Raw genomic sequence first — 26,210 nt, 5'->3', positions numbered from 1 at the left:
TTATTTAGTTTCAAGAAATTTTCTTCATTACTTGTTATGTGGTTAGAGCAACCACTGTCTATCAACCACTCTGCTTTTCTCTCTCTCAAATCAGTGTTTTTGATCATAAACAGTGCTTCCTCTGCAGCTTCCTTATCTTCAACTACAACTGCCTTTTCTTCTCCTCGGGTTCCTTTGGCTTTGCAAACCCAAAGCAGAGCTTGTCAAGAGCTAATGAGAAATTGGAGCTTGTTCACTCAGATGTTGGGAGACCAATGAAACCTGAATCTCTGAATGGAAGCTTGTACTATCTGATCTTCATTGATGACTTTACCAGGTATAGTTGGGTATTTTTTCTCAAACATAAGTCAGAAGTTTATGCCAAGTTTCTATTTTTTAAAGCTCTTGTGGAAAAAGAATCTGGTCAAGCTATGAAGATGTTGAGAACTGATAATGGTACTAAATATCTATCCAATGAGTTTAAGAATTTCTTAGCTCGGAATGGTATAAAGCATCAGTTGACAGTACCCTATTGTTCCCAACAAAATGGGGTTAGTGAGAGAAAGAATAGAACCATAATTGAGATGGCTCGATGTCTTCTTTTTGAGAAAGGATTACCAAAAAGCTTTTGGGCAGAAGCTATCAATGCTGCTGTGAATTTGCTAAATATTCTGTCAACTCGAAGCCTAAATTCAAAGACTCCTCATGAAGCTTGGTTTGGATGCAAGCCTTCGATCTCTCACATAAGAGTGTTCGACTGTATAGGCTATGCCCAAATTCCTGATGAAAAGATATCAAAGCTGGATGCTAAGTCACAAGTTGTTATTAATCTTGGCTTCAGTGAAATTTCCAAAGGATATCGACTATATGATGTTGAAACCAAGAAGGTTCGAGTCAATAGGGATGTTGCATTTGATGAATTCAGTAGGTGGAATTGGGGGACAAACTCGGTTGAAAGCTCAGAAGACTTGAGTATTATCAGTGATGTTCTAGCTCAATTGGAGAATCAGCTTGAAGATGAAAATATTGATGATTATTCAGTGAGAGGCACAAGATCTCTGCAAGATGTGTATGAGCGTTGCAATATTATTATTTTGGAGCCAACAAGTTATACAGAGGCAGCCAAAGATCAACACTGGATTAAAGCTATGTGTGATGAGATTGAGATGATTAACAACAACAAAACTTGGCATCTTGTAGACAGACCAGCAAACCAGAAAGTGATTGGGGTTAAGTGGGTCTTCAAAACTAAACTTAATGCAGATGGATCAGTTAACAAATACAAGGCACGTCTGGTAGCTAAAGGATATACTCAAGAATATGGGGTAGACTTTTCTGAGACGTTTGCACCAGTGGCTAGACACGATACCATTCGACTTCTAACAGCCTTGGCAGCCAAAGAAAGTTGGAAGATCTGGCACTTAGATGTGAAATCTGCATTCTTGAATGGCTTTATAACAGAAGATGTCTACATTGAGCAACCGGAAGGTTTTGTGGAGAAAGGAAATGAGAACAAAGTTTGCAGGCTTCTTAAAGCACTATATGGTCTTAAACAGGCACCAAGGGCCTGGTATGAACGAATTGACAGTTACTTGAGAAGTAAAGGATTCAATCGAAGCATGAATGAGCCAACTTTGTATGTGTTGAATTTAAATGGCTTTGTAAATTTGTTGGTCTCATTGTATGTTGATGACTTACTTGTCACAGGTCCAGATAGTTATGTTGTGGATGATTTTAAAATGAAGATGAAGCAGGAGTTTGAAATGACAGATCTTGGTGAGATGACTTTCTTTCTGGGCATTGAAATTGTTCAAAAACCAGATTATATATGTATTCATCAAACCAAGTATGCAAGGGAGTTGCTGCAACGATTCAAGATGGAAGCTAGTAAGTCAGTAGACACTCCATTAGCCTCAAACAATAAGTTTTGCAAGAATGATGGTAGTGGAGATGCTAATGGTGCAGTTTACAGAAGTCTAGTTGGATGTTTATTGTATTTGACAGCTTCTTGACTTGATATAATGTATGTTGCTAGTGTTCTTTCAAGGTATATGCAAAAGCCATCAGAATTTCACTTTATTGCAGCCAAAAGGGTGTTACGGTATGTGAAAGGGACAATGAATTTTGGTCTCAAATTCAGTAAAAAATCCAGCAATAATCTATTGGGGTATTGCGACAATGATTGGGCTGGAAGTCTTGAGGATTCTCGAAGCACCACAGGTTTTTGTTTTTCTTTCGATTGTGCTGTGTTTACTTGGAATTGCAAGAAACAAGATGTAGTTGCACAGTCCACCGCAGAGGCCGAGTATATAGCTGCTGCTACTGCTACTAATCACGCCTTGTGGTTGAGAAAAATGCTTAAAGATATTGGATTTAAGCAAAGAGAAGAAACAACTCTCTGAATTGACAATCAATTTGCAATTGATATTGCCAACAATCCAGTGCATCATGGGAGAACAAAACACATAAGGGTGAAATATCATGCCATTCGAGATGCCATCAAAGAAAAAGAAATTGTTGTGTATCACTGCAATTCTTCTGAACAGCTAGCAGATATTCTGACCAAGAGTTTGAGTAAAGAAAGATTTGTTTATCTCAGGACTATGCTTGGTGTGTGTGAGATACATTCCAATGAGGTGTGTTGAAGTTAGAATGCATCTTTTTAGTTGTTAACAGTGTTTATCTGAGCAGCCAGCAAACACTACATGCTGAGGCATAAGACTCAGTTAAGTTTAGTCTTATTTTCTTATGTTGCAGTCAGTTATTGTTGGTTATCCTACTTGACACTTGTTAGTCTACTATTTAGAATTATGGATCAGTTATCTATTGAGTTCACTTAGTGGGTAGTTATCAGTTTCTATTATGTTTTCTGTACTTGCTTAAGTAGCAAACCGATATGTTGAAGTTGGAATGCATCTTTTTAGTTGTAAACAGTGCTTCCTCTGCAGCCTCCTTATCTTCAACTACAACTGCCTTTTCTTCTCCTCGGGTTCCTTTGGCTTTGCAAACTTTTTCTATGTGACCCAATTGATTACAAAACCTGCATCTCACATCTGGTCTATACCAACAAAAACGATCAGCATGGCCCATCTTTTTACAATAGCTACAATGAGGAAACTTACTTCTATTTTTTTTTTGTTTACCATCATTCATTCTCTTCTCTTTATCTTTCTTTTCACCTTCATTTCTTCTACTGCTACTACTTGGATTCTTGCTTTTATTCTTAACCAACAGAGCTCCTTCCACATTATTCTCATGCCTTATAGCCCTTCTTTGCTCTTAGGCTTGTAAGGCATTCACCAACTCTGTAACAGTGAGTTGAGAGAGGTCCTTTGAGTCTTCCAAAGACGATATTTTAGCTTCAAATTTCTCTGGAAGACTTACAAGAACCTTGTTAACAATTCTCCGTTCGGTTAAGTCCTCTCCAAGTAGTCTTAATTGATTGACAAGCTTCATAATCTTGTCTGAATATTCCTTGATTGTTTCATCATCCTTCATCCTCAGAATCTCGAACTCCCTGTGTAGATTGAGAGCTTGCATCTGTCTTGTCCTCTCACTTCCATGGAACTCATCCTTGAGTCGATCCCATGCTTCCTTTGGGCTATCACAAGTCATAATTCTTGTGAAAATGGCATCTAACACAGCAGATTGGATGCAAGAAAGTGCCTTATATCTCCTTGCTACATCCTCACTATGCTGTTTAATTTGAGCAACAGTGGGATTAGCATGTCTCATCACAGGAGAGTCACCTCCCATCTCCACAATCTCCCATAAATCAAAAGCCCTAAGATAGGCTTTCATCTTCACAGCCCATATAGCATAATTTTCTCCTGAAAAAACAGGAGGTGCTGTGACACTAAACCCGGATGAAGCCATGACAGACAATTTTTTGTGAAAGAAGAATAAAAGACTGAGATCTTTTGATGAAAAACACTCTACTGTTTCTAGCACCCGAGGTCCCTCAAGATCCTAGAAGCTCTGATACCATGTTAAACTTTCAAAAAAATAAGTGAAGGAAAATGAAGGAGAGTAGAGAGAATGATTAAGAACAGTAAGATGAAGATAAAAAAAAACAGAACTTTTTTTCATTCATATCGGTTTGCTACTTAAGCAAGTACAGAAAACATAATAGAAACTGATAACTACCCACTAAGTGAACTCAATAGATAACTGATCCATAATTCTAAATAGTAGACTAACAAGTGTCAAGTAGGATAACCAACAATAACTGACTGCAACATAAGAAAATAAGACTAAACTTAACTGAGTCTTATGCCTCAGCATGTAGTGTTTGCTGGCTGCTCAGATAAACACTGTTAACAACTAAAAAGATGCATTCCAACTTCAACACAAGTAAATTGCAGAAAAGTATAAGCAAAAGAAGCCTATATTATACATCACAGAAGAACAGTACATCTCTAATATTGTGTGCTTGTCTTAGCAAAGTTGCAACAGAAGAAAATCCAGAAACGAGGAAAAAAAACAACAAGGCAAAGGATGTATGAATATGGCCCAAAGGAGCAGCTTGAATTAAATCAATCATGCATAGAAGTGAAATAGATGAAGCAAGCAGAGAGCAGATTTCTCATCAGTGGTTGCGTTTGAGGATGATGCATAATCCAATTCCACTTGTTTCACCAGTGTCAAGGGGAGGGAGTTCTGCAATTTTCTTGGTGTATCGCTCAAATAATTCTTCTACTATATCACTCCCAAAGTGTCCTACGATGATGTTCTCTAACCCAGATCTACACTCACCTGCTCCACACAACTGTTTGCGGCCTGCACCTGTGTTGCTTTCCAATCTCGCTATGCTAAAACTCCCATTTTTCTGTATGAGTTGTCTTAGCTCTTCAGGGGATGGGCAGTACATAGGCAAGTTGAATAAATCGATTTTAGCTTTATTAATTATTCCCTGCATAGGACAACCATTTTTTGAGTTACTACACTAAATTTATACTTTAATTACATTTCTTTGAACTAACATATCTTTTTTATGTAGCGAAAACTTAAAAAAAGTGTAATTATATAAATTTTTTACTGTATTTTTCTCATATTCAACAATAATAATAAAAATGTATTGTTTACTAGTTTATATGATGTCTATAACTATATTTATTATTCATAATACTGTTAGAAATTTGCTTAGTATAGTCATAAATTTATAAAAAATATTAATAAAAGTACACAAAAAATGTTGCTAAAAGCATTTTTAATAGCGCATGACAAAAATGTATTGCTCTAACTCAACTGTAAAAAAGTGTAAATATTTGCCTATTCTAGAAAGTACTAGAAGTTGGGTTGGCGTTTTTGCTATGGACTTTTTTGTAATCTAGAAGAAAAATTAAAAAAAAATTAAAAACAAAACAAATAATATTTTTGAAAGATTGTATATAAAATATTTAATTTTTATAAATAACAAAATGAATGATTTTACTTCTCTTTAGACCAATTATGTTATAATGGATGTACATATTTTAATTATTGGTTCTTTTAATATCTATTAAGATACTGCTTTTTATCTTTTAATATATATATATATATATATATATATATATATATATTTTGCTTTATAGCATTTCTCATGCAGTTGCAGAATGAAAATTTGATCTATCTTCATGATGTTTCAATATTGTGCTTGTACTAATTACCTCATTTGCCATATCCACGAGGCAAGATTCCAAGGTCTGGAAGATGGGGCCAATTGATGATTCTGCTGGAAGTGTCCCATCTGGGCGTCCTGGAATCAGAAGGGCCATTAATCCTCCAGGGACTATCTCTTTTGATCGAGCAGCTAAGAAACGCTCCATGTCCATTGCATACTGAGCTGTATAAGCCTTGCCAACTTCGTTTGGTGCATTTGAATAAAAAATCCTCCCACGATTATATGCAGGTGAATTGATGTCACTTAACTCCTGCGGTACCCTTGAAAGCCATTGAAGAGCATAGGCAGAGCAGACAAAATGGAGACTTGCTTTTGGAAACAATCTGCTATGAAAGGAACCAGGAACTCCCGATACAAAGTACTGACGGCCTGGAGGAAGACTGTTAAAGAGCATGTTGAAATCATTGGAAACATGATCATTGAAGTGTACCTGGAAGTCAGGCAGGCTACTATGCCCTTTGGTTTTGTACTTGTGGGTTACAGCTTCTATAATTGTATTTACAGAAAAGAATGTGTTAGGTCCCGTTGAACAGCCTAAATCGGCAATTCGAAATGTGCTTGCAATGGAAGGTGTATCTTCTACTTCAAGCTTTTCAATAATTGCTTCAACTATTACTGATTTTGCCTTAACTGCTGCTTCTTTCTAAATTTAAGAAGAACATGAAAAGAAAAAAAAAATTGAAAGGAGTTAGCTAGGTTCCCAAAATAATCCATTTTGACAATATCGTATCACATGTTTAGCCTCTCGAAAGACATTTTAATAAAAAAAAATTCAACTTAAAAATTTTGAATTCAGATATTACAAATTCAGAGGAGATCTACTAGATATGAGAAGAGATTATCTTATAATAATGTATATCAAAGGAGTTGCACAATAGAGAACATTCACTGAACACAGATATACATATTTAAAAGAATACAAGTTTCAAAACTGATGATAATACTCTTTTTGTCCTATTTTTATTATTTCTATTTCACTTTCATGGAATTTAAAAAAGAAAATTTATATTTTATACTAAAATTTTTAAATTTTTTATTAAATAAAAAAATATTTTGGCATATTTTATATTAAAATTTATTATCTTCATTTCACTTTTATGCTTATATTTTTAAAATAAATAAATTGAATTAAAACTTATTTGCATAGAAATTAGTGTTTTATAATATTTAATTTTGTTCTATATAGCCAAAGTAAAGAACAAGCATGACAAAAACCAAAAGAAATTAAGATTTCATTTCCACCATTTCCAAAATTAAAACTAATAAAAATTGCTTATTGAATTTTTCATAGTGTATATTTATGTAATGGGCAATTAGAAATGTGCTCAAAAAATTTATATATAGAAAAATAAATAAAGTAGTTAAGGATCAAATGAAAAGTTAATTTGTAAAACTTATAAGAGGTGGCAGAGTAAGGATTTACAACAAATAAGGATATATAGGGCAAACAAAGAAGTACCTGAAGTTTGGAATTCTTTGCATAACTGTAGGGGCCATCTCCACCAGTCATGGGAAATGATTCTTCCATTTCTAAGCTTTGCTTTTTCCTTTCTCTCCCAAGTGGGAATGATATAAGAAGAGAGAAACTTGTCTTAGTTTCTACCTGGAGAGAAGATGTTCTGCATGATATAAATATTTGTGGCTCGTTGAAACGTTATAATTAGATACACCTCTACCCTCATACATGATAAATTCACGAGTTAACCGTATTAATTCTGATAGGACACATCCTATTCTCCTATAACTTAGGTTTCTATAAAAAATATATTTTATTTAATAATTTTTTTTAAGTGGCTGAAGCTGAAGGAGGTCCATCTCAATACCCTAATGAACAAGCAATCTCACTTTTAAAGTTGGAGTTGCCTAGCTTCTCATTCAATTCTCATCCATCTCAATACCCTAATGAAAAAGCAATCTCACTTTTAAAGTTGAAGTTTCCTAACTTCTCATTCAATTCTCATGTAATTCAATATTGAAGAAATTGTGAAAAATTGTCACCTTTACAAACTCATTTTTGAAATAGTTTTCAATATAAAATTAACTATTTTTATCCAATTTTAACCATGAGATGACAAAAATACTTTTAAAATCATTTTAGACAAATTAAATACTCCCAAATTTTCTCTCCCACCATTCTTCTATTGTGTTCCCCATTTTGCTCTCTCGCCATCCAACTCTCTCTACTTTTACCACCATCATTATCTCTCTATTTATCTCTTACCATATCATCGTCAATTTACAAATAAAAAAGCATGACATGAAATGTAACAACATATTTTTCAGTTTATTGGTTTATATCACAAAATTCACTCTTTGTCTATCTCTTTCTATCTCGTCATATCATCGTCGATATGACATGGTAAATAACAAAAAGTTCTTGAGTTTATTGATGTTGAGTTTTTTAGTAATTCAAATCTAGTAGAACATGTAACAAAGTGATTCATACCTTAACCTTAACATGTAACATAGTAGGAAGAAGGAAACTTTGGTGTGCAATATCTGGTGCTAAAGCTTTAACTTGAAGAAAGATCGGTGACTTTGCCAACTGCAACGGGTTTTCTGCAGACATGACAATTCATGTGACCCACAGCCACTAAGAACAATAATTTATTGGCAATGAAGAGAGCTGGTCTCCATTACCTTCAGTACGAAGAGTGAATCTCCCAAGTTATGAAAAATCTGAGAACTTCTCAATGCAAATCAAGTTGTTCACCTGAGAAGCAAAAGAACACAGTATTTATCAACCCCGAAAAAAACGGAGACTAATTCAGCCATTGTCTTCCATTCTGAAACATCTTTTACTTCAGTTAATAATTAATTGACGTATGTAACATACAGATTGGGCTTTCCGGCCTCCTATCCACTACACAGACAACATACACTGGAAACAGAATGTGCAGGCACATGTGCTCCCATCGGAGAGAAGACAACCACGTTACAAATACATGTTCAACCAACTCAGAAACATAGCACCAGCTACCTGTTTCTAATTTATCAGAGAATTTTTCCCATTGGTGGAGCCCCAGAAAGGGAGGTTTTAGTGGTTTATCGTTAGTTTTTAGTGCTATCCCACTATTTCCACTTCTACTCCTGTGACAAAACAACTCACCAACAAGTGCTTTCCAACTGTTTTCTCACTTTGGTCAATCTAGCAATTTATTCAGTTTGATTTCAAACTGTACACAACAATGCTGCCAATTTTGTAGATCCTACCCTAAAAAATTATATCTTCCTGAAAGTTACTAAACATGTTTAACTTAGTGCATTGAACTGGACAAAAAAGCATATACCCCCAATTTGGTTTATTTAAAAGAAAGAGTGAGTCCGAACCTGAATGCGACACACAACAACAGCACCATTCTTCACAAAAAGAACTTTCTTTTTCATGGGTTTCTTTGTCTTTGGATCAATCTCCTGTAGTAGCTCAACTATCTCGCATTCTTCAACAACAGAATGAATATGCAACACAGCCTTATATCCAGCTGTAAAAATAGCCTAAACAACATTCAACAAGACAGAAAACAATAAGGACATTATACTTTAAATGTATAGATTTTATTAAGGATAACTGAAAATGACAGTCATGCATACATTTTCAAGCAACTCAAGGATCTGCAGCTGGGCTGTAAATTCAGTGACAGCAGCTATCGGTTTTACTGCATGCAGGAAAAACAAACATTAAACCCCAAAAATAAGGCAAAACTAATACAATTTACTATAAATATAAAAGACAAACAAGTAGAATTAGAAAAATGGATTGCAAAGGTTAATGAAGAACTCCCTTGAGAAAAACTTACCAACACTTGACAAGACGAAACCCGATAATATGTCGTCTTCTTCAATCCCAGATAATCTAACCCGTAAGTTTTCACCAGGTCCTGCACACCTAACCTTATTTTCATCAAAATACACAGATAGAACATTCACCTGAGCCTACAATCCATGCATAAAATCCCCAGACCCCATAAATTAAAAATAAAAAACCATATACACATGAATATAATGGAAAAATTGTGAAGATCAAGCACCTTGTTTGGCATAACCAATAAGGAATCACCCTCAAGCACACTTCCAGATTCTACCTTTTCCATAACAACAGTCCCCATGTCTTTGAATTTGTCAATTATAGGCATCCTATACAGTCAATAACAAATCATTAGATGTGTCATATAAGGTGACCAAGAATTAAAATTTACACGCTACTAGTACATGGCAGGAACTAGAATCAAACATAAAAGTTGTGTGGGCAGTGAATCCTGTTATGTAAGTGTGACACCCAATACCCTTGTATAGAAGTCAATATAACCTTATCAACAAGACAAAGGGTCAATAGATGCTGATTTAAATGCAAAAGGATGGAGACGGGTGAAAAGAGTAATTTGAGGTAAAATATTTCGCATGCAAAGAAATAATAACATTTTTATCGAAAAAGAATTTACGAAATAAAAGGTAATTCGGATGTGATCGGGGTAAAGTAAGATGTTTTGGAGCTCCAGAAGGTTGGTGGAAAATTTTAGAATAAAATAATATTTTTATTAATAAAATTATATTAAAATATTAATATTTTATTCGATGTCGAAATTCTCCATGAATGAGAAATATATGGCCAATCTAAGTGGGGGAGAAGAAAGACGGGAAAATTTTAGAGAAAAATGATGTTAATGGGGCTCGCGTATTTTTATTAAATAAAGCTAGCGCGGGTAAATAAATATTTAAATAGTATGGTGTTACCGAATTGAATAATAAATTTGATATTTTATTGGTACAAGTGTTAAGGAAGAAAAATAAAAAGAAATTGAAATTAAAAGACTATGGGATGAAACAATTAAAAAAGGTAAAAATCTTAGAGGGCAAAATAGTAATTTTTCATAAAGTTTGGTCAAAGCTTCCTTTTGACTCTCCATCCTTATCCCATGGCCGACCATTATGTCCAAAGCATCACCTTCCTCCTTCATCTCCTCCCAACGCCATTTTTGTTCCTCCACCATAAAAATCAAGATTTTCATTTTCTTTTCCTTGTTTTATTTTCTTTCCTTTTCTTTTCTTACTCCTTCCTTCTCCTAACTTCTTGGGCATCAAACTTGCAGCTTCTAACCCCAATTTCCAGCACATCTAAACCCTAGGAGAGAGAAAGAAAAATCTCTCTTCCTTTCCTTTATTTTCTATTTTTACTCCACTTTCAACAACACTTGGATTTTTGGCTTCAAATCTTCATTTTTAAGGCTAAAAGGTATATATTTTGAACCCTTGAATTTTTAAATTTATGGATTTGTAATTTTTAGACTTTATTTTCTAAGTTTATTCAAATTTTCTTTCCTTGAAATTGTTACGTTTGCTTAATCTTTATACCTTCAAGCACCAAGGTAAAGAAACTTCAAACTTGAATAATTAGTTTAACGGGTTTGTGAATTAGACTAGAATTCTATGTTAAAAGTTGGGTTAGAGTATAGATTGTATAGTGTATATTATTAGAATTATTAAATTCAAATTATGACTTGATGGAGGTTGTTATAGCTTATTGGTAAATATAGGTTTTAACGGTATTTCGAGACTACTTGGATTAAAACTTTGTGGGCACTAGTTTTGTAAGGTGGCATTAAGGTGAGTGAACTTGTATTAAAATGTTTTGAAATAAATGATTATATACCTGATTGAACCACTTGAAATATTTTATTTATTTTTCTTTAAAATTTGCATGGGAACAAGCCCTTGATGAAACGTTGTATGTTGTGAATGCGCAATATGATGAATCCTTATGCTCCTATATTACGTTGATATATATATATATATATATATATATATATATATATATATATGTTGTGTATTGATAGTTAATATTGTGTGATAATTATAACCGCGTATGTGCGGTGTGGGAGTGCACATGCCGGTGATGACAGGGTGCGAAAGTGTGACTGATGATATTGCCTGTGCACGTTGTGAGGGTGCACACAATGGCATTAGCTGTGCGCGATGTGGGGGTGCATACAATGACTCCAGTTATGTGCAGTGTGGGAGTGCATATGATCTGGGTGACGCAGTGTTGGTATACGTGTTTATGTATATATATTTACTATATAGAGAGGATTGGAATTAATATGTGATTGTATTGACTGTTGAAACTTGATTATTGTCAAATGTGTTTAACTTGATTTTCATGGCAATAGGATTGGATTTTTATAGCAGTGAAAATTCCCCCAATTTCATTTGGCCAGAAATTTTGCTGCAGCGAAAATGCCTTTTCATTACAGCGAGAAACTCTTGGGTGGATGGCCTTAACCTTTGCTCTGGATTTTCGCTGCAGCGAAATGCATTCTCGCTGCAGCGAGAAACCCTTAGGTTGTTGGTTCAAAATTTTACCTTGAAGTTCGCTGAAGCAAAAATTTATTCTCGCTACAACGAGATTCGCTCTGCTATGTTTGCCTTGCTTGAACTTCCTAAATGTTTTAAAATGAGTTGAAAAACAGCACGACATCGAGTTTTGTTCATAATATATAAAATTGCATTGTTTTTAAACGAGTGCATCATGTTTTCGAAAAACTCTCCATATCGTTTGCTTGTTCCCTTCCTATGTTCACTCACTGGGTTTATACTCATCCTTTTCAACTTCATGTTTTAGTTTTCAAATTCAAAGATAGTTGGATCTTAGGTAGAGGTGCTTCCTCCTGTTCATCTTACGATAGGTTACTAGAACACTCCATGATAGTATCCACGTTAGAGTCACTCTACTGATAGTCGAGCTCTGTTGTATGTGTATATGCCTATTTAAATGTAATTTATGAGATTGGTTGTAAACACCAAATGTTTAGCTTAAATAGTAAGATCGCCACAGGTTGACAAATGATAATATTATTTTGTGAACGGTATATGTTCAGTTGCCATGATTTATCCCTGAGAATAAATTATTTTTAATAATTATGAATTAAGAACCTTAGAGGTAAATGAAGGACAGATGATCTAATGAATAAGTTTTCATAAAAAGCCTCGCTTGAGCCCGATGGGCTATACCTATTAAGTCTATGCGCCGATCATGGCTCAGGATTGGGCTGTGACAGTAAGATAGGCTCTAGACCACTACCTAAATGGACCTTTTGGATCTCTGAGAGGAACTTCAATAGAATCAAGAACTTCAAATAGGCAGGGACCATTCCACCAAGGACATGTACTCTTATCTACTCTTGTTTTCATGTTAGTACCAACAAGACCAGATATTGGTAGGAACTAAACATCTGCAGGTTCAGGCAAAGTAAACAATAAAATATAACTGGTTTTAAAGTGTAAATTATATGCTCAGCAAATTAAGCAAGATTCTAACATGGCAATATAAACTTTACTAACATAAGCAGCATGTTATCATCATCTGATCCTATTAAGAGTTATACCATGCAAGGAGCAAGATAGATCAACAATTCAAATATTGAGCATTTAAGTAGTTAAAGCCAAATTAGATATTAATGTACAATTAGGCAGAATAGAGTATAATGCAAAGAAAAGTAATTGAATATTACATAATTTTTCACCATTGAATTTTAGTTCATCAAACAGCAACCAAGTTCTCTAAACAAACTGACAACATTATGTGCTTCTAATCCATAATTTCAACTCACAAAATAATTTGACAAAACCAGATCTTGCTCAATAAGTTAAACATCCATATTAAAACTACAATATGTAAAATCTCTTTAGAAAATAATAGCGGAGTTCTACATTATCATATTAGACTAAAAAACCTCTATATGTCTGTTGACAGTAGAAGACAAGAGCCAATCACATAGGCAAACCATAAATGTCACAACCCGGAACTCCCCATCGGGCTAGTGACAACCGCCGTGAAGCCTCGACAAACATTCTTCGCCCCGAATGTCGATCGAAACCTTGCAAGGCTCTCGTATCAGCTTTCGCACTTCCCCGGTGAGCAATAGTCATCAAATAATCAAAATACGAAAGATTACAAATCATTTCCAAATCATAACATAACATATTGTTTTTTTTTCCTCACAGGGGCATTTTTGTCATTTTTGTCGAAAACCTCGAAACTTGCTAAAAATGTAGTAGGTAAGCCGAAAATATATATTTAATGATTTAAAAAAATTAAGTATCTAAAACGTTTATTTGAAGTGAAAATTTGACCTTTTGAATATAATAAAAATATTCAATAAAATAAACTATTTTCTTGTAAAATAATTTTCATAAAACTATCGGTACATAATTCTTATAACGTAAAAGTTAATTATATTTATATATACTATAAAGCAAATAACCAAAGTATAAAATTTCTTTTACAGTGACACGTGGGCCCACATCTAACCAAAATGCATCAAAAGTTGGAAACCTACAGCTTTTACCGATTCGAGTCCAAATGAAGGTCTTTGTCAAAGTCAGCTAACTATGGAATTCCCCGAGCCTGAAATGTGAGGAAATGAGGGTGGTGAGATTATAAAATCCAAGTGAGTAAACAAATACTATCTAAACTATCTAAAGTCGAGTAAATTGAGACAATTAAAATAAATCATCATACTGTAATTTCATTACCTTTCAACTCATTTCAACCAAATAAAATTAATCCATAAAAATCAAGTAATCAACTTGGCTTATTAATTTCTTAAAACTTTGGCTCGTGCCAAAACTCATACTCGGTGATACCTTGCACAGGGCATCTAACCGAGTCCGCCAAGGCTGTTAAAATTTTGTATACACTTAAAATATATTTTAGTTTGAGAAAAATACAGTTGTTCCTTGGCGTTGGCTGAGTTCCCTTCACGTGGTGGTTTGGCGTGAAGTGAACCCTAAGCTATACCCTAGGAGATACCCTACGCGCCTCTCCGTTCGAGGTAATAATATAATGGAGTTTACCGTGCCCCTCTAATAGGCTGGTCCACGAAACCCCCTCTGCAGTAAATAATTAATATATAATCCACCAATCAATAAAATTTATTCTAGCATGACATGGCAATTTATCGCAACCTAGCCTCTCAAGGCTGAATACACAGTATAAATAATTCTAACACCAAAATCAGTTTAGCCATTCATGCTCATTTATTATCATAAGCCATTCAATTCAAAACCATAAATTTGCAACACAAACTAGCAGTCTCCAATTACTCTATTTTCAAAACCAATATTCGATTTTCCAGAAAATTTATAAAATCATTTTATAAAATCACAATTTCTCTTAAAACATAGCAATTTACCATTTAAACCCATTTTCCATAAAATCACACAATTGTATAAAACTACTCTAGATAATTAAGACGATAATAAGTTCACTCACAGTTCTAGGAGTCGATGTACTCCTAATCTCAGTCTCCAAGCACAATTTCTGTACTTTTACCAATGTACTTTGCTCACCACCTATTCACAATGTACAATACATAATTCATCACATCAATGCTTGACCATTATAAAATCAATTCAGGCTCGGTATATATGCATGATAGGATGTACAACTTATCCGACTACCGCTTAAATGCGGTGTTGACCTAATTCGGCCTATTATCTCCAATTTAACTCCAAATCAATTCTTCTCACTTTCTACACTCCAATTATAACTAAATTACCTCCATAACTGTGAATAAAATTCAATTTATCAATCTCGATAGTAAATTACGAAAATACCCCTAGTGGGTAAAAATCGTATTTTTGCTCCAAAAATTTCCATTATTTTTCTAGGCTCATAATTCATCATTTCTTAACCAATTCTCCTAAAATGAAAATCAAATTTATCCTCACTCAACACATGATAAATTCAGCCATTAATGATTGTGGGAGAAAAAAAATTCTTTTCTTGTTGTTTGTTTCTAAATATGCTAAACTAACTTAAAACACTAACATAACTTAAAATCAAATTAATCTAGCAAGTTTCTCTCTCCTAACCCATTTTTTCAGAATTGAATTCATCATGAAAACATGTAATTTAATCATGGAAAATAAAGAGAAATGCTTGGGAATAAGAAAACTCAAGCTTAATAGAAAAATCTCACCTTTTTCACTTAATTTCCTTGAAAATTCACACTTTTTCTTTGATTTTCTCTCTCTAGGGTTTTGTTTTTATTTTCTCTCTCTTCTTGCTGGTTTGGCCGGCCATGGGGTGGAAGATGGGCTGATTTTATGCCTTTTTATAAAGAAATAATAAAATAATAAAGGTATGACACATGTCATTTTCTTATTGGTCTATTTTTAAAAATTTTAAAATTTTAATCCTTTTTATCTCCACCACACAATTAGTCAATGGTCAAATGAGGATGAAGGAAGACCATGTGCTGGAAAAATGTCCTGGTGGTGGAAAATTACAATTTTGCCCCTGGGGTGGCAAAATTACCATTTTACCCATTTTCTCCAAATTATACCGAAATTAAAATTTTTCACTTCTAAACCTCAAATCTTACTCCAATAAGTCAAATTATAATCCAATAAGTCAAATGGGGCCAAAAAAATCTTTTTTAAAATTCCCATTTTGTCCCTAGGTGGCAAATGACCATTTTGCCCCTAGATAGCGAAAATTCCGATTTGACTCCAAATTGATCCTCGAACTCCGAATCACCATATTAAACCATTCTGAGACTTTAAAATTCTTAATTTCATCATGAATTCTCTATTTGATCTAGTTCGAGGCTTAAATCAACTTTGTTGTACGTCTAGGTACAATACCGACTTTTGTAAATTTTTCGGAACTCTCCTAGCATGCAAACATGTTATCCATCACATGTATGTCATGATAAATATTTTTATAGAGTCGGGCTTGTCATCTTCTCCCCCACTTGGATCAACCATATGATCCTTCTTCTTAACTGATTTCGACATCAGGCTAAAATTAATATTTTAATATTATTTTATTAATAAAATATTATTTTATTCTAAATATTTTATCTTGTCTCCTTGGTACCCAAAATACCTTATCATACCTCACTTGACTTCCAAATTGCCTTTTATCTCACAAATTCTCCTCCGATAAAATTATTATTATTTTATTATTATTTTCTCACTTGCGAAATATTTTATCCTAAACTACTCCTTTCGTCTTTTATCACTTCTAAACATTTTAATTGATCTCAATTTACATTCGATCAACTTTATTTATCACCATATCAAAGTATGGGGTATTTCAATCTCTCCCACTTAAATAGAATTCGTCCTCGAACTCTCGTCGATGTTGCGTTATCAATCTCCTTCTATAATCCTACTCCTTGTTCCTTCTATAGGGACATTCAATTTATTCACCTCGTTCACCTTCAGTTCAATTAAATGCTTTATTTATGGCAATTATTATCCTTTGGAACTGAATCAGTAATACTTTTCACAACCATGATCTCTTATATCAAGACACTAAGCATGCCTTTATCACCATTATTAAATTTGAACCATAACTTCACCTCAATTATACTGATTTCGATCACATATCATACTTACTTATATATACCTAATCATCATTTTATTAATTTGCTCCATACCAAATTTCTCAACCTTGATTCATCCATCTTATACTGGTCCAAACCCTTCCTTTAATAGAGTTCCATTAAGAACTTAAACAATTCAAGGTTTACTTTCAAAGTCATTCATAACTTTAATCGTTCATTACATGTCCGTTAACACTTTAGCTCACTAACCTCTCTAGACACTATTTCAAAATCTCCCAATTACCGAGAACCATTCTTCACTTCAGTTAGTAAAATTATCAATTTCATATATACATATATACATGCATTTTCAAATGTCAACATCTCTCTTTATATATAGGAATCCATGTGTTCACATGCTTTGGACTACATTCCCCCTTTATTCATCCGTATCCCAATCCTAGTTTCAATATAATAATTCTTATAGTGCATGTCAACCTTCTTATTATACTTGTATATAACTTCATATCATTCATATCATTTCCAACCATATGTTTGAGTTTCCTTATACGATATATCATTCATCACAATGTCATCTCCATTGAATTATAATCTATTATGCGTGTATGCTTTATAATCCTATTGATGCCTCAAAGATTTATCTCAACTTGATCATTGCATCTCATGTAATACCACAATTCTTAAGAGTCATCCTTTTGTCCTTAATCATCTTTCATGCCTCTATATTACCTTGTATCTTTCTTGCATTACGATATTGATTTGTCACTTAAGACTCAAACTCATTTGAATCATGTATACCTCAAGCATTTTTGAATTCCAATTTCCATAATATATATTACGAAAGTTTCATTATCTGACTTCATTTTCAGGGTCAACTTCTATCATCCCTTGTTCCACTCTTTCAATGAACATAACATCATTCTTCCTTAACCAATTTATAAATTGTACTTGAAATAATAAAACTTAAAACTAGATTCTCCTCAAGTATTTTTCAATATTAATACTAATATCACTCTCAGCTTACAGCTTCCTTTTTATAATCACATAACTTAGTGCTTGCTTTAACGAGATCCAGAGTAAAACTTCTCTTGAGTATTTCCTTGGGAATATCTATCTTAAACTTATGTCTCACAGCATGTGATCCCTTAACTTGTGATTTTAGCCGTTAGGCTTCTCAGCAAGTTTTAAAAAATTTACGTTTCATACTTGTTGTGTATGATTAGAATCTCTTCTCAAAGATGTTTAAGTATTCCTAAAACACTTACTCTTAAAGATATATAAATACGTACTCATCCATTCAATCCCTAACTCATCTTCATAGGTTTCTAGGGTGTCACACAATTAGCCTCATGCTGTTCCTAACTCTTGTCATTTTACTGTATCAAAACAGATATTACAAATTCTCATAATGATATTCTATATAAACTGATTTCCTATTCCAGTCTCATAATTCTTCCTTCACACTTTCATTATTTGGTTTCTCATCTCAATATAGTCATTTCAAGAATCTTTCAATTTTTTTCTTTTAATTATATGCCTATATACAAGGCAATAAAGAAGTTTTTCAATTCATTTGGGTAAACATTCTCCAGAATATTCAACACTCCCAGATAACAAAACACAATGACCAATAACCAAAATTCAATTTGTAAGCTCATTATCATGTCACTCCCATCTTACTCATGCATCATAAGCGTGAGGTATTCGGAGCATTACAACGTTGAACAGTCAATGTTGAAGTACTGTAGCTATTAGAAATTTTCTCATCAAAGCTATTTGTCTGCATTCAAATTCACCACATCAATCATTCTCAACCAGTGGTTTCCCTTTTAGATATATATCATGAGTTCCATAAGTATAGGTACCTTTTATTTTCTTGTCATACACACTAAGCCAGATTAATACTTCCATCTCATGTCATCTTTTGACGTTTATCAACATTCATAAAATTCCACCTCAAAACATCCGTTCCATACAGTGTAATAAATTCATGATACATATACCACTCCACACATAAGTTGCTTACTATCTACAACTTTCCTCAAATTTATTGTCATCCCTATCCAATTATCTTCTTTGTCTTATATTCTAATAATCTTATTGACTTTCGGTATAATTAACTATGAAAATAGCTCAGCTTCCTCCTTACTTTATTCTCGCAATCCTTATTGAATCAAAATTTTATATTCCTCATATTCCATAATTTAACTTCAAGCCCAACTATTACCTCATAGTGTCATAACATCACTGAATAATCCCCTTCATGCTTAAATTACAATCATTAATGTAATCACATTATCCATTCCAAATGTCATTTATAACCTTATTGCTTCCTTCTATAACCTTCCTCAATAATTATATTACCAATTTATCCCTATCATACTAAAGATTCCCATATACTTTCAGTTACTTAAACAGCCATTTTATAATACATTATAGTCCTATACTTTAAAAGCCAAACTATTTTTAATTCTTTGTACAAATAATTATTATCTCTTTTACACAACATCTACTTAGAGTTAAGGTAGTGTAAAATCCTACGAAAATATTACATGTCCTTAGGATCATCATCTTAATATGATCTTATCGGAAGATTCTACTCCGAGTCCTCCTGAAGATTCTCTTTCGAGTTTTCCTCATCTTGAGATTTTTTTTCTCCTTTGCTCCGCAATCCAAGCTTATTGTATTCTCCTATATTCTTCATCACTCACCGGTGCAGCATTTATTCCACAACCGAGAGGAAAATGTCGTACACCTGACACTTTTCTAAGGGGTTTACTCGCCACTGTTACTTTCTCCTTATCCTTTTTCTGGTTGTCCCCTTACATTTCTCCCACAGCCTGGTGAAAAGTGTCGGACTACTGTCACGTTCTTCCTAGAACAAATACCTCATTCGGCTATCCTTAATTTCCCACTTTCTTTAACATGTTCCTTAGATTCTCTCAAAAGGGAACCTTTCATGCTAACATTAATATTATCACTATCTGCACTTTTTGGACTACTCGATTCGAACTGCCATCGGCTCCTAGCAGTAGAATCTAGCGATCCCTCGCTATCACTATGAGAGGTATCGAGACTACCACCTCCTCTAGATATGGTGTGTATGTCACCAATGCACCTCAAAACCTATATGCAATCAAATAGTAATTATTTAATTATTTATGCATCTCAAAAGTAGGTAGATTTTTATATGTAGATGCATATATTCTATTCAATCTAACCTAACTTAACTTAACTTAACTGAACTTGGGGCCACGCAGTGTCAGTGTGGATTTCTTAAAATAACCTTAATATCAAAAACTTTAAAATCTAAAGCTTTAAAATCAAAATATCTGATCTTTCAACCATGCTCTGATACCAATCTAAATTGTCACGACCCGAAACTCCCCATCGGGCCCGTGATAACCGTCGCGAAGCCTCGACAAATATTCTTCGCCCCGAATGTTGATGAAACCTTGCAAGGCTCTCGTATCAGCTTTCGCACTTCCCCGGTGAGCAATAGTTATCAAATAATCAAAATACGAAAGATTACAAATCATTTCCAAATCATAACATAACATATTGTTTTTTTTTTTTGCTCATAGGGGCATTTTCGTCAATTTTGTCGAAAACCTCGAAACTTACTAAAAATGTAGTAGGTAAGTCGAAAATATATATTTAATGATTTAAAAAAAATTAAGTATCTAAAACGTTTATTTGAAGTGAAAATTTGACCATTTGAATATAATAAAAATATTCAATAAAATAAACTATTTTCTTGTAAAATAATTTTCATAAAACTATCGGTACATAATTCTTATACCGTAAAAGTTAATTATATTTATATATACTATAAAGCAAATAACCAAAGTATAAAATTTCTTTTACAGTGACACGTGGGCCCACATCTAACCAAAATGCATCGAAAGCTGGAAACCTACAGCTTTTACCGATTCGAATCCAAATGAAGGTCTTTGTCAAAGTCAGCTAACTATGGAATTCCCCGAGCCTGAAATGTGAGGAAATGAGGGTGGTGAGATTATAAAATCCCAGTGAGTAAACAAATACCATCTAAACTATCTAAAGTCGAGTAAATGGAGACAATTAAAATAAATCATCATACTGTAATTTCATTACCTTTCAACTCATTTCAACCAAATAAAATCAATCCATAAAAATCGAGTAATCAACTTGGCTTATTAATTTCTTAAAACTTTGGCTCGTGCCAAAACTCATACTCGGTGATACCTTGCGCAGGGCATCTAACCGAGTCCGCCAAGGTTGTTAAAATTTTGTATACACTTAAAATATATTTTAGTTTGAGAAAAATACAGTTGTTCCTTGGCGTTGGCTGAGTTCCCTTCACGTGGTGGTTTGGCTTGAAGTGAACCCTAAGCTATACCCTAGGAGATACCCTACGCGCCTCTCCATTCGAGGTAATAATATAATAGAGTTTACCGTACCCCTCTAATAGGCTGGTCCACAGAACCCCCTCTGCAGTAAATAATTAATATATAATTCACCAATCAATAAAATTTATTCTAGCATGACATGGCAATTTATCGCAACATAACCTCTCAAGGCTGAATACACAGTATAAATAATTCTAACACCAAAATCAGTTTAGCCATTCATGCTCATTTATTATCATAAGCCATTCAATTCAAAACCATAAATTTGCAACACAAACTAGCAGTCTCCAATTACTCTATTTTCAAAACCAATATTCGATTTTCCAGAAAATTTATAAAATCATTTTATAAAATCACAATTTCTCTTAAAACATAGCAATTTACCATTTAAACCCATTTTTCATAAAATCACACAATTGTATAAAATTACTCTAGATAATTATGACGATAATAAGTTCACTCACAGTTCTAGGAGTCGATGTACTCCTAATCTCAGTCTCCAAGCACAATTTCTGTACTTTTACCAATGTACTTTGCTCACCACCTATCCACAATGTACAATACATAATTCATCACATCAATGCTTGACCATTATAAAATCAATTCAGGCTCGGTATATATGCATGATAGGATGTACAACTTATCCGACTACCGCTTAAATGCGGTGTTGACCTAATTCGGCCTATTATCTCCAATTTAACTCCAAATCAATTCTTCTCACTTTCTACACTCCAATTATAACTAAATTACCTCCATGACTGTGAATAAGATTCAATTTATCAATCTCGATAGCAAATTATGAAAATACCCATAGTGGGTAAAAATTGTATTTTTACTCCGAAAATTTTCATTATTTTTCTAGGCTCATAATTCATCATTTCTTAACCAATTCTCCTAAAATGAAAATCAAATTTATCCTCACTCAACACATGATAAATTCGGCCATTAATGATTGTGGGAGAAAATAAATTCTTTTCTTGTTGTTTTGTTTCTAAATATGCTAAACTAACTTAAAACACTAACATAACTTAAAATCAAATTAATCTAGCAAGTTTCTCTCTCCTAACCCATTTTTTCAGATTTGAATTCATCATGAAAACATGTAATTTAATCATGAAAAATAAAGAGAAATGCTTGGGAATAAGAAAACTCAAGCTTAATAGAAAAATCTCACCTTTTTCACTTAATTTCCTTAAAAATTCACACTTTTTCTTTGATTTTCTCTCTCTAGGGTTTTGTTTTTATTTTCTCTCTCTTCTTGCTGGTTTGGCCGGCCATGGGGTGGAAGATGGGCTGATTTTATGCCTTTTTATAAAAAAATAATAAAATAATAAAGGTATGACACATGTCATTTTCTTATTGGTCTATTTTTAAAATTTTAAAATTTTAATCCTTTTTATCTCCACTACACAATTAGTCAATGGTCAAAATGAGGATGAAGGAAGACCATGTGCTGGAAAAATGTCCTGGTGGTGGAAAATTACAATTTTGCCCCTGGGGTGACAATTACCATTTTACCCTTTTTCTCCAAATTATACCGAAATTAAAATTTTTCACTTCTAAACCTCAAATCTTACTCCAATAAGTCAAATTATACTCCAATAAGTCAAATGGGGCCAAAAAAATCTTTTTTAAAATTCCCATTTTGTCCCCAGGTGGCAAATGACCATTTTGCCCCTAGATAGCGAAAATTTCGATTTGACTCCAAATTGATTCTCGAACTCCGAATCACCATATTAAACCATTCTGAAACTTTAAAATTCTTAATTTCATCATGAATTCTCTATTTGATCTAGTTCGAGGCTTAAATCAACTTTGTTGTACGTCTAGGTACAATACCGACTTTTGTAAATTTTTCGGAACTCTCCTAGCATGCAAACATGCTATCCATCACATGTATGTCATGATAAATATTTTTATAAAGTTGGGCTTGTCATCTTCTCCCCCACTTGGATCAACCATATGATCTTTCTTCTTAACTGATTTCGACATCAGGCTAAATATTAATATTTTAATATTATTTTATTAATAAAATATTATTTTACTCTAAAAATTTTATCTTGTATCCTTGGTACCCAAAATACCTTATTATGCCCCACTTGACTTCCAAATCACCTTTTATCTCACAAATTCTCCTCCGATAAAAGTATTATTATTTTATTATTATTTTCTCACTTGCGAAATATTTTATCCTAAACTACTCATTTCGTCTTTTATCACTTATAAACATTTTAATTGATCTCAATTTGCATTCGATCAACTTTATTTATCACCATATCAAAGTATGGGGTATTTCTACAAAAAATGCAAGGCAATTTGTTGGCTCATCTATTTCCTCTGCATGGCAAATACTTCAATATCTCACTCATGGTAACATACGTGATTTATTCTAAAAGCTTGAGAACATCACCAAGAAATAATTGCAACTTGCAACTAATTAAAAAACAACAGTTCCAATACCTTTCTTCACATTGTAGCCTGAGGACCTCAGAAAAGGTGTCATCTTTGACTCAATTTCATCATACCTGAGGAAGATGACCTGCATCAATACTATTAACACAGAAACCCACAACACACAACGCACAAAAAAGACAGCACAAGAGATCAGACTTATGGTGAAAGCCAGGCAAAACACCTTTCTTTAGACCAGTTGACGGTATGGTCATCCATCTTATTAACTACTACAAGTAGCTTCGCCGCACCCAAGGTCTTTGCCAGCTGGACATGTTCACGGGTCTGCCCACCCCTCTCATATCCAGTTTCAAATTCCCCTTTACGAGCAGAAATCACCTAATTTAAAGACAAGAGGGAAGTTCAGAAATTCAAAACCTGCAACCCATACATTATATAAGGTAGTTAATGAAGAGACAATGGATGTAACTTACCAGAACACCTATATCGGCTTGAGCTGCCCCACTGATCATATTAGGAACATAACTCTTGTGTCCCTACGTGGTCAATGCAGAATCATATTTAGTTTTGAACAAAAATATAAATCTGCATCTAAAAGAAAATGAATTGTTTGGTTTCTTTCTTAATCAGGTATGAGCAAATGAACTGCATTTACACAATACCGAAAGGCATACCTAATGAATAGTATATGCTAGGGAAGGGCTTTATTCATATTTGTTATCACTTACTCTCTTAATTTATGAGTAGTATTGCTATAGAGTAACATGGCATGCCATTCTGTAACCTTAAGATGTATAAAACAGATCTATGATGATGCACTGTGAAAATGATCCTGGAAACGTCAATAATGTAATATAAGTTATAATATGAAAGGAGCAAAATAAAGCCGCATGTGAGAAGGGGCATTACAGGTGAAATAGGAAAGCAATTCAACTAACCACAAATCAAAACTAAATCCTACGTCAACTTATCCATTTCCACTTGAACGTTTCTTATCCATAATAGCCACAATTCATCTTTGTTGGTAAAATCTGTCTATGAAATTAACATCCCGAGGGATGAGATGTTACAAATAGCATGTAACAATTTTTTTTTCAACATAACATATAATAATATTTTTTTTCAACACGTGCACGTGAATATGAGAAAATTTTATTAAGAGCAATTTCATTCAAAATTCTTTCTTTTTGACTAAAAGCTGTTAAAATAAAAAATATATATTATTTTTTAAAATACCTTATCTTTGAGAGCTAAAGAAAAAGTCGTCCCTCTAATATTTATGAAGCTAGAGTTCAATGGTTAAGCACCTGGATCTTTAAAATAGGTTTGCCAATCTTTTGAATGATAGGTGGTCCTAATTAAGGCACCACCATTTATCCTATTTCCTTTAATTATCTGTGTTTTTTTTATTCTAGTTTCGTTATCTCTTTTTTTTTATATATATTACAAACTTTTCTTAAATTTTTCAACACTTTTGACGAAATCTAAAAAAGTTCCCTCGCCTCAAAAGCATTTTAAAAAATAATTTATTTCCTTAAATAGATTCTATCGTTAGGTTATCTTAACATCTAATGAAAAAAAATGTTCGGATTAAATCCTTGTCTCTTTCTTATTTCTTTTTTATACCCATTTTAGATCTTTATTATTTTTCATTTTATTTTAAAAAAACTAAATAAAAAACTTTTTATATTGAAATTTTTTTCTAAATTCTTCAACATTTTTGGTAAAATTTAAGAAAATTTTCTCACTTACGATTTTCAAGAAAATTGTTACCTGCAGGTCTCTTAAAAGTCCATCATTGGAGAATTTTTATTTATTTATATAATTAATATTAAATGCATATGCAAACAAATAAATTCATGATGAAATTTTTAATTTAATAAATATTTTCATTACTATATAGTTTTTACATGTTTTAGTAATTATTTAAAAAAAAATCTTATTCTTAAAAATACTTTTGGAGATTCCTCTAACACTTTTGATAAGGTCCCATAATTATTTTTGCCTAGGAAAATTTAATAAATTGTCAATTGCAACTTTTCCCAAAAATTCATTTTAAAAAAAAAAAAACAATTCCAAATAATTATGATTTTTATTATTCAATTTAACTAACTAAAACTTTTTAGATAGTATTTTTTTTAAATAAGTTAATAAGTTTAAATATATGCTTAGTATAGGAATAAAAAAATAAAAATTAAATAACTAAAATAAAATTAGGTCTAAACACACAGCTCAAGTAGGTTTGAAACCCAAATCATTCTACTCTTCCTCATACCTAAGCTATCCTTTCAAGTTTTCAGCTTAGGTGTCTTCTCTTTTGAGTTCGAGTAACCTTTTTTGGGTTTTCAACTTGAGCCCCTCCTCCTTTTTTTAAACACAATTTTTCCCGATTATTTAGACTTTTTTTTCTCTCTT

General features: G+C 33.0%; 2 protein-coding genes, 1 long non-coding RNA gene and 1 pseudogene across 4 annotated transcripts; all 4 read right to left on the bottom strand.

Annotated features, from left to right (window-relative positions):
• Nucleotides 1-2,650: 2,650 nt before the first annotated feature.
• LOC148763496 (uncharacterized) lies at nt 2,651-3,895 on the bottom strand. The gene has a single exon (XM_088804888.1). The coding sequence runs from the start codon at nt 3,853-3,855 to the stop codon at nt 3,259-3,261; it is 597 nt and encodes a 198-aa protein (XP_088661014.1). The 5' UTR covers nt 3,856-3,895; the 3' UTR covers nt 2,651-3,258.
• Nucleotides 3,896-4,350: 455 nt separating this feature from the next.
• Nucleotides 4,351-7,300, bottom strand: LOC148763495 (loganic acid O-methyltransferase-like). The gene is made up of 3 exons (XM_088804149.1): nt 7,101-7,300; nt 5,628-6,284; nt 4,351-4,891 (listed from the first exon to the last, which is right to left on the bottom strand). Exons 1-3 carry the CDS (start codon nt 7,167-7,169, stop codon nt 4,568-4,570), a joined length of 1,050 nt encoding a protein of 349 aa, XP_088660275.1. The 5' UTR covers nt 7,170-7,300; the 3' UTR covers nt 4,351-4,567.
• Nucleotides 7,301-8,081: 781 nt separating this feature from the next.
• Nucleotides 8,082-24,571, bottom strand: LOC18604271 (uncharacterized; annotated as a pseudogene). The gene is made up of 11 exons (XR_016025240.1): nt 24,560-24,571; nt 24,269-24,331; nt 24,019-24,173; nt 23,844-23,908; nt 12,717-12,867; nt 9,670-9,775; nt 9,439-9,574; nt 9,233-9,297; nt 8,972-9,136; nt 8,282-8,354; nt 8,082-8,200 (listed from the first exon to the last, which is right to left on the bottom strand). The product of XR_016025240.1 is annotated as an uncharacterized LOC18604271 (transcript).
• Nucleotides 13,936-15,713, bottom strand: LOC148763494 (uncharacterized). The gene is made up of 3 exons (XR_016025102.1): nt 15,619-15,713; nt 14,910-14,989; nt 13,936-14,042 (listed from the first exon to the last, which is right to left on the bottom strand). It is a non-coding gene; the product is annotated as an uncharacterized LOC148763494 (long non-coding RNA).
• Nucleotides 24,572-26,210: the final 1,639 nt, after the last annotated feature.

Source organism: Theobroma cacao, chromosome 3, assembly GCF_053813885.1.
Source record: "Theobroma cacao isolate CCN51 chromosome 3, ASM5381388v1, whole genome shotgun sequence".
NCBI lineage: Eukaryota > Viridiplantae > Streptophyta > Magnoliopsida > Malvales > Malvaceae > Theobroma > Theobroma cacao.
The sequence above is the reverse complement of the archived record's forward strand: the minus strand, read 5'-3'. Positions and strand labels throughout refer to the sequence as shown.